General features: G+C 41.9%; 1 protein-coding gene across 1 annotated transcript in view; it reads right to left on the bottom strand.

Moving 5' to 3' along the window:
- The window catches only part of cldn18 (claudin 18), a gene marked incomplete at both ends in the record, with an annotated part of 15,038 nt that extends 5,536 nt beyond the window's left edge, over positions 1-9,502 (bottom strand). The window contains 2 exons of the mRNA XM_084311859.1: positions 1,287-1,451; positions 9,283-9,502. Of these exons, the coding sequence (XP_084167985.1) occupies positions 1,287-1,451; positions 9,283-9,502 (385 nt within the window). The remainder of the gene's footprint in view (positions 1-1,286; positions 1,452-9,282) is intronic.
- Between the last annotated feature and the right edge of the window lie 498 nt (positions 9,503-10,000).

Genomic DNA, 10,000 nt, shown 5'->3' with positions numbered 1-10,000 from the left:
ACCTTTATTAAATCATCCTCTGCTTTTGACCCATCCTAACTATTTAGGAGCAGGGGGAAGCCACACCGTGCGGTGCCCAGGGGCCTTCTCCTGTTGTAATGCCAGGGACCAACTCCCTAAACCTGCTTCTATAACCTATAAAGGTTATAGAAATAGGTCTAAAGGTTATAGAAGCAGGTCTAAATGTTATAGAAGCAGGTCTAAATGTTATAGAAGCAGGTCTAAATGTTATAGAAGCAGGTCTAAATGTTATAGAAGCAGGTCTAAATGTTATAGAAATAGGTCTAAAGGTTATAGAAGCAGGTCTACAGGTTAGAGAAGCAGGTCTAAATGTTATAGAAATAGGTCTAAATGTTATAGAAGCAGGTCTACAGGTTATAGAAATAGGTCTAAAGGTTATAGAAGCAGGTCTAAAGGTTATATAAGCAGGTCTAAATGTTATATAATTGGTCTAAAGGTTATAGAAGCAGGTCTACAGGTTAGAGAAGCAGGTCTAAATGTTATAGAAATAGGTCTAAAGGTTATAGAAGCAGGTCTACAGGTTATAGAAATAGGTCTAAAGGTTATATAAGCAGGTCTAAAGGTTATAGAAGCAGGTCTAAAGGTTATAGAAATAGGTCTAAAGGTTATATAAGCAGGTCTAAATGTTATAGAAGCAGGTCTAAAGGTTATAGAAATAGGTCTAAAGGTTATATAAGCAGGTCTAAATGTTATAGAAGCAGGTCTAAAGGTTATAGAAATAGGTCTAAAGGTTATATAAGCAGATCTAAAGGTTATAGAAGCAGGTTTCACTACACACATGAGTGCATGCTTACCAACTGTCCGTCTGCAACACTACTATCACCAACATCTAAGAAGGGAGATCCCCCCTTGAATGGCCCTTCTAAGGTTTCTCTCCTCCACACTGCCTGTGGAGCATTTTTTCCCTATTGTTAGGTTTTAGTGAGTTTTTCCTTACCTTCGCGTGGGGTATGTCTGGGAGTGCTTGCATTCTATTATTTATTTGCATTTATTTTAAATTTGTTGGACCTTATGGTGTTCTTGACTTATTGTTATGCTTCTTCTCGACTCGTTTAAAGAAGACGTGTCCGGCCCATGGGGACATTAACGTGTGCTGTCGGGCCTTACAAATAAATTTGATTTGATTTGATTTGATTTAGGTCTAAAGGTTATAGAAATAGGTCTATAGGTTATAGAAGCAGGTTTAAATGTATTGGTCTGGTTTCTCCCCCGCTGGTATTTGTGAGCACGGCATTGGTCTGGTTTCTCCACCAGTAGAGCCTCACCAGCGATGATGAGCATGACTCCGGCGGTGAGGCTCATCTTGGCCTTGGACGAGTCCGCCATGCTGTTCATGGTCAGACACTTGAGGGAGAAGACGGAGATCAGAGCCCCGATCACACTCAGCACCACGCCGATGATCATCAGAGCCCGTACGGCCTGGAAGGTCCCTGCGGAACACACACACACACACACACACACACACACACACACACGCACGCACGCGCACGCACGCACGCACACACACACACACACACACACACACACGCACACACACACACACACACGCACGCACGCACGCACGCACGCACGCACGCACGCACACACACACACACACACACACACACACACACACACACAATCATCACCTTTATTTATTCTCGAAATTACAATTGAGGTCACCCTCATTTTCAATGTAGTCGAGACTTTACAGACATTTCAATGCACACATTTCTACAATATAACAATAATAAATATTAATAACTATCTACATAGTACTCTCAGTCCAGAGTGCACCACAGCAATTAGTATAAAAAGGAACATAAAATCAGCATAAAATCAGCACACAAATTGACAAAATAAAAAAATTGCATACATTTCAGACATAAGAATAGAGATAAAAAAAAAAAAAAAGTAGTGGAATGTAAACGTGCAGATTTAAGAATAGGCATAAAATAAGTACAATAGTACAATGTCGCAAATTTTGATTTGATTTGATTTTATTTTATTAGGGATCCCCATTAGCTGGTGCGATAGCAACCAGCTAGTCTTCCTGGGGTCCACACACACAAAAACATACAAAAACAATCACTATTGCAAAAAACTAAATTATTAAAAGTCAGTACACACAATGCATAATGAACCTACTGTAACAATTAATATAGCTAAAATTACATTAGTGTAAAACAAAAACAAAAAATTACTTTACAGTGTTAAAAACAATTTAAAAACAATTTAAGATTCGTTTTAAAAGTGAAATGTTGTCAAATGTTGTTTGATAGTCTGATGTAATGGACGTCTGACTGTTTGATAGTCTGGTGTAATCGACGTCTGACTGTTTGATAGTCTGGTGTAATGGACGTCTGACTGTTTGATAGTCTGGTGTAATGGACGTCTGACTGTTTGATAGTCTGGTGTAATGGACGTCTGACTGTTTGATAGTCTGGTGTAATGGACGTCTGACTGTTTGATAGTCTGATGTAATGGACGTCTGACTGTTTGATAGTCTGGTGTAATGGACGTCTGACTGTTTGATAGTCTGATGTAATGGAAGTCTGACTGTTTGATAGTCTGGTGTAATGGACGTCTGACTGTTTGATAGTCTGATGTAATGGACGTCTGACTGTTTGATAGTCTGGTGTAATTAGGGATGGGAATCGAGAATCGGAATCGATTGGGAACCGGTTCCTAATTGTCCGATTCCTGGAATCGCATGCCTCTGTGACTATCGATTCCTATTATCGATGCCATGTTTTTCCGACAGTTGCGCATTTAAAAACAATAACGTTAGCGCCATGCATGCAGCCATAGCAGACTATTTGATTCCTTGACTAGGAAAACCTAAAGGGCTCGATATTGCAACCTTTTTGTGTGTGCAGTGAAAACTGAAGGTGCTTTGCATCCTAGTCATTCATTTACATGGTACAGTAACGTTAGCCACTAGCTAGCTAAATAGCCATGCTCATTGCATTGAATGCAACTACAGTTCAATAGATTAAATTTGTTCTCAAATACATTTTATTCAAGTGTATAGTTAATACATTTTTTACAGTTTTTGTATTTTTCTGACATGGGGGCTCAACAATAAATGACAATCAGAAATGTCAAGTTGCATGTTGTTATTCTAACCAGCTTAGTTCTGTTGCATTTCCAATTTATTTATTTAAATTATAAATGTACCAGGAATGGATAAGGGAATCGCCAAAGAATCGTATCGATAAGCAGAATCGATAATGGAATCGTATCGATAAAATCGTATCAATTCCCATCCCTAGGTGTAATGGACGTCTGACTGTTTGATAGTCTGATGTAATGGACGTCTGACTGTTTGATAGTCTGGTGTAATGGACGTCTGACTGTTTGATAGTCTGGTGTAATGGACGTCTGACTGTTTGATAGTCTGGTGTAATGGACGTCTGACTGTTTGATAGTCTGGTGTAATGGACGTCTGACTGTTTGATAGTCTGGTGTAATGGACGTCTGACTGTTTGATAGTCTGGTGTAATGGACGTCTGACTGTTTGATAGTCTGGTGTAATGGACGTCTGACTGTTTGATAGTCTGGTGTAATGGACGTCTGACTGTTTGATAGTCTGGTGTAATGGACGTCTGACTGTTTGATAGTCTGGTGTAATGGACGTCTGACTGTTTGATAGTCTGGTGTAATGGACGTCTGACTGTTTGATAGTCTGGTGTAATGGACGTCTGACTTGTGAGTTTTCTAGTTCTGGTTAATGTCCTTGTTTAAATAACTGATATTAAAACAAAGATGTTGTCCTTCAAGTTCAAGTTTGTTTATTATTTGTCACAACAAAATACAGAATACATTATGATGACAAATGCTTGTTTCTGTATTTCTTGTTTCGTCTACTGGTATGATAAGTCTGGTTGTATCACCATGTCATTAGTCTCACAGACCTCTGGAAAGAGCCTGGCAGAGGAGTAACTACCCCTGGAGCCTGGCAGAGGAGTAACTACCCCTGGAGCCTGGCAGAGGAGTAACTACCCCTGGAAAGAGCCTGGCAGAGGAGTAACTACCCCTGGAGCCTGGCAGAGGGGTAACTACCCCTGGAAAGAGCCTGGCAGAGGGGTAACTACCCCTGGAAAGAGCCTGGCAGAGGAGTAACTACCCCTGGAAAGAGCCTGGCAGAGGGGTAACTACCCCTGGAAAGAGCCTGGCAGAGGAGTAACTACCCCTGGAGCCTGGCAGAGGGGTAACTACCCCTGGAAAGAGCCTGGCAGAGAGGCATAACGACTCCAGAATGTTCATCACGACGCATGTGACCAGATATGCTGGAGGCGGTCTGGTGTTTTCTGATGTAGGTGTTTTCTGCTGTAGGTGTTTTCTAGGTGTTTTCCGCTGTAGGTGTTCTCCGCTGTAGGTGTTTTCTGCTGTAGGTGTTTTCTGCTGTAGGTGTTCTCTAGGTGTTCTCCGCTGTAGGTGTTTTCTGCTGTAGGTGTTCTCCGCTGTAGGTGTTCTCCGCTGTAGGTGTTTTCTGCTGTAGGTGTTTTCTGCTGTAGGTGTTTTCTAGGTGTTTTCTGCTGTAGGTGTTCTCCGCTGTAGGTGTTTTCTAGGTGTTCTCCGCTGTAGGTGTTCTCCGCTGTAGGTGTTTTCTAGGTGTTCTCCGCTGTAGGTGTTTTCTGCTGTAGGTGTTCTCCGCTGTAGGTGTTTTCTGCTGTAGGTGTTCTCCGCTGTAGGTGTTTTCTGCTGTAGGTGTTCTCCGCTGTAGGTGTTTTCTGCTGTAGGTGTTCTCCGCTGTAGGTGTTTTCTGCTGTAGGTGTTTTCTGCTGTAGGTGTTTTCTGCTGTAGGTGTTTTCTAGGTGTTTTCTGCTGTAGGTGTTTTCTGCTGTAGGTGTTCTCTAGGTGTTCTCCGCTGTAGGTGTTTTCTGCTGTAGGTGTTTTCTGCTGTAGGTGTTTTCTAGGTGTTTTCTGCTGTAGGTGTTTTCTAGGTGTTCTCTGCTGTAGGTGTTTTCTACTGTAGGTGTTTTCTGCTGTAGGTGTTCTCTGCTGTAGGTGTTTTCTGCTGTATGTGTTCTCCGCTGTATGTGTTCTCCGCTGTATGTGTTCTCCGCTGTAGGTGTTCTCCGCTGTAGGTGTTGGCGAGACGTACGATATGTTGCTGGTTGCCCCATTTGTTTTATTTCTGAAGATAAGCGTGTTGACCTAGGCCTGGCTGGTCATAATGGTGACCATGATGCAACAGTGTTAGAGTCAACATTGACGGGAGAGGCCTAACGTTAGCTGGACTCGAGTTTGAACAGTTTCAATACCAAGAGGCTACAGCTGGGTATCGTTTGAAATGTTTCCATACCAAACACCAATACCTGGATTCAGTACCGATACCAAAACGCAATTTCCTTTCTCGATAACTTACGCCGCTGAGTTATGTGCATTGCGTGCGCTGTATATGAGCCAATCAGATGCTTTGTTACACTTTTGATTGGTTGAACAGAAGACACGCTCAATCGCCATATGCTTATTGGCTCACGGACGCTGATGAATAGGTATCCAAATCAGGTGTCAAATGACACAACATATTTGGACACTTGAGGGTGGGAGCCTCTATGAGCCTGCATATCTCTTTCAGAATAGTAATCCTTTCAAGATTAAGATATTTGGGGATATTTGGGGTTTTGAGGTGGTTCGCTAATACAGCTATACACAGTATACACTATATACAGTATACACTATATACAGTATACACTATACACAGATACCCATTGCTCTGTGAAAAGGGTGTGTAATTCATGCTCCCAAAATGTCTAGGAATAGTGGTAACACGTTAGAGGGCACAAAGAATTAAGTACCTAGGAACTAATGAGAAACTACACGATAACACACTATTAATTAACCATTAATGAACCACTAATATTGATGAAGCACCTAGGAACTAATGAGAAACTACACGATAACAAACTATTAATTAACCATTAATTAACCACTAATATTGATGAAGTACCTAGGAACTAATGAGAAACCTCACCTCCAGCACAAGATGTGTTACCTCTGGCATCCCCCAGGGGTCAGTCCTGAGGCCTCTGCTCTTTTTTAATCGACATGCTCTGAAGCCGCAACATTCTTGAGAGTTCCATTCGTATGCAGATGATACCCAAATTGATCTCCAAACCTCCCCTGACTCACACCTGGCTCTCACCCAAGCTACCAGATGCCTTGACAACATCCGCCACTGGATGAGTAGTAACTCCTTGCAGCTAAATGGCTGTAAGACCAAAGCCATCCTCATCGGCACCCCCCATCAAACCAAACAGGCCGGTATCACCCATATCATCATCAATAATCACTCCATCCCCCTCTCCTCACTTGGACTCATCACTGTCATTCGATGCACACATAAAAAACAAATATTATTTAACTGATAGTTACCTTTTAGAATTAGAGGTAAACAAGTAGAAAATGGAGATGTGAGTCAGATGGATACTTCTAATCTAATAAATTCTAGTTATTTACTGAATGTGTCAGTGAGAGTTAGATGGATAGTTCTAATAGTTCTAGTTCTTTACTGAATGTGTCAGTGAGAGTTAGATGGATAGTTCTAATAGTTATAGTTATTTACTGAATGTGTTGTTGGGAAGTGAAGTAGAAGTCATTCTGGAAGGATTTCTCTGCACTGAGACATCAGGCCTGAGAAATGAATAACTGACGGCTAATTAACGGTTTCTTAACATATAATAGTTCATTAGTTCCTAGGTACCTAGTCATTATTATTGTGTCTGCTAATGTAAAGTGTTACAGGAATAACATCTTAACTTGTAGTCTGAGTCATATTCTCTGTTGTAAGTAGTCCAGTATAGTCAGCCCTCTGTGAAACCTGAGTCGTACCAAAGAACCTTTTTTCAATTATTATTATTTTAAAATACTATTACTGCTGCTGGTGCTGCTGCTGCTGCTACTACTACTACTACTACTACTACTACTACTACTACTACTACTACTACTACTACTACTACTACTACTACTACTACTACTACTACTACTACTACTACTACTACTACTACCACTACCACTACCACTACCACTACCACTACCACTACCACCACTACCACTACCACTACCACTACCACTACTACTACCACTACTACTACTACTACTACTACTACTACTACTACTACTACTACTACTACTACTACTACTACTACTACTACTACAACTACTACTACTGTTTGTTATAGCCACAGCCAGGGCTCTCCCCTGTGTGTGTCAGCAGGTTCCCAGGCCCATACATGGTCTTTCCTGTCCCCACCTCACAACCACTCTGTCTTCCTGGGCGCGGCCTACACACCTGAGAACCCTCACATCATCAAGGAGCCAGGATAAAGAGGCCTACACTCCTGTCACTCCTTGTCCTAGTTTTGTTTTCACCTCCCGTGGTATAGGACTCTATTCAGACCTCAGCGTTCATGGAATCATGTCTTCTTGTGCCCAGTGACTTTTTGCTCCATACTAACTCTTGTTCTCTGATGCCCAGGATCTCACCTCTCCGGACTACACCTCAACCACGGACCCTCACCAGCCTGAACCATCATGGACCTCACACACACACACCCCTGGCCTGTCACTCCTCCTCCTTGACCCTTGTCTCTGAGCTCCTCTCACCACCTTGGACCTTGCTTCCCATACTCTCATTAAATATTCTAAACTGCTCTATTCTCCTGTGCCTGTGTTCCGCTGGGTTCTAGAAAAGACACCTAACCCTAACACTGTTACTATATTTATATTAACATATTAACTATATAACTATAATGTAACTATTTATATAACTTTTTTTTTAAACAAGGTTTACAAAGTGCTTTGACAATCAAAATGAAAGCAGTCATTGTGCTAAGAAAATCCTAAAATCCATATAAAAGATAATGAAGAACCATTAACAATGGAACAGGAACAGAGTAGAGACAATGAAACAAGATAATAAGTAATGAACAACACATTCGAACCAACAAAATCACATAAAATCAAGTCTATAAAAATATGAATTAAAAGATGATATACTTATTATTCAGGCCTCAGGTCCTCAGGTAGATAATTCCTGGAATTCTTGTTTCATCACCACTTACTCAACTAGTGAAATACTAATTGAAAATAAAATATTGATTTAGTTTCATTTAAAGACTGAACTAGAAAGAAAAGTCACACTAAGGTTAGATAAATCTATTGCTTATTTGTTTTAAGCAGCATAATAATGTTACTTGGCACATAGCACACATAATGGAAGTCCAGCCCAGTTATTGCAATCAGTTCTCTGAATAAAGCTCAACAATCAGTTAATTGAATAAAGCTCAACAATCAGTTAATTGAATAAAGTTCAACAATCAGTTCTCTAAATAAAACTCAACAATCAGTTCTCTGAATAAAGCTCAACAATCAGTTAATTGAATAAAGTTCAACAATCAGTTCTCTAAATAAAACTCAACAATCAGTTCTCTGAATAAAGATCAACAATCAGTTCTCTGAATAAAACTCAACAGAAATTCACCTGTGTCACAATGTTTACTTAGTTATTTTAGTTCCTGTTTTGCATGCGTCACAGTACTCAACTACTTACTTATACTAAATGCCCATCACCTAACCACCACTAACATATCATCTACCCCTAACCACCACTAACATATCATCTACCCCTGACCACCACTAACATATCATCTACCCCTAACCACCACTAACATATCATCTACCCCTAACCACCACTAACATATCATCTACCCCTAACCACCCCTAACATATCATCTACCCCTAACCACCCCTAACATATCATCTACCCCTAACCACCACTAACATATCATCTACCCCTAACCACCACTAACATATCATCTACTGCTAACCACCACTAACATATCATCTACCCCTAACCACCACTAACATATCATCTACCCCTAACCACCCCTAACATATCATCTACCCCTAACCACCACTAACATATCATCTACCCCTAACCACCACTAACATATCATCTACCCCTAACCACCACTAACATATCATCTACCGCTAACCACCACTAACATATCATCTACCCCTAACCACCACTAACATATCATCTACCCCTAACCACCACTAACATCATCTACTGCAAACCACCACTAACATATCATACCTCTAACCCTAACTGTGGCTAAACTGCAAAGCTGCGACTCATCATCATGTTCACCTAGAAACCTGTTTATAAACCTCCTGTACCCTAAATGTCCCCACTACCTAAAGATGAAAGAATCCATTTTGGATTCTGTAGTGTAGACGCTACACTTCCTGGGTGCGTTCCATCCGTCCTACCTGTGTATCCCAGGAGGCCGTAGAGCGGCCGACACTCGGTGAAGCCGGAGCTTGCCGTCTCGCAGTCCCTCCACAGGCCCTTGTAGGTGTAGACGGAGGTGATCACGTCCCCTTGCCGGTCCTTGATGCTCCAGTTGTTCATGGCCGTGGCCGCGATGAGGGCCGCCGCCCCGATCACACCCAGGACGAACCCGCCCGTCTGGAGAACCGAGGGAGCCATCGTCCTCTCTCTCTCTCTCTCTCTCTCTTCCTGTGCCGTTCAAGTTAGAATAATGGAAAACCCCACCGTGCTCACCGTGCCTGGCTGTATTACCTCCTGTAAGACGTTTGTCCCTGCAGTCAAAGTAATGAAAAACAGGTCTCTAGCTCATATGTGTGTGAGGCTCGGTGTGTATTTGTGTGTAAGGGATCGTGTGTGATGATGTGGTGTGTGTTTGAATTGAGATAAAGAATAAGATAAGGTAAAATGTCTAAATAAAGGTGAGTGTTTATCGGAGCAGCGCGGAGCTCGGCTGTTTGAGAGAAGAGAAGGAACAGGAGGTACTGTGGTCGTATTGTAGGGAGGCTGCTAGCATCACGTGATGTTGGGCGGAGACCTATAGTTTCACCCCTGTGGGTGCTACGTCGTCAGGGCCGACCACGTGCACGCTCACCATGCTGCCGTGCACGCCCCTGGGTGGGTTCTATAGAGGTGTGGACACAGTGGCACCTGGTACCT

This window comes from Notolepis coatsorum (genome assembly GCF_963971535.1).
Source record: "Notolepis coatsorum genome assembly, chromosome: 4".
Classification (NCBI taxonomy): Eukaryota; Metazoa; Chordata; class Actinopteri; order Aulopiformes; family Paralepididae; genus Notolepis; species Notolepis coatsorum.
Note: the sequence above shows the minus strand (reverse complement) of the source record. Positions and strands in the feature narration are given on the sequence as shown.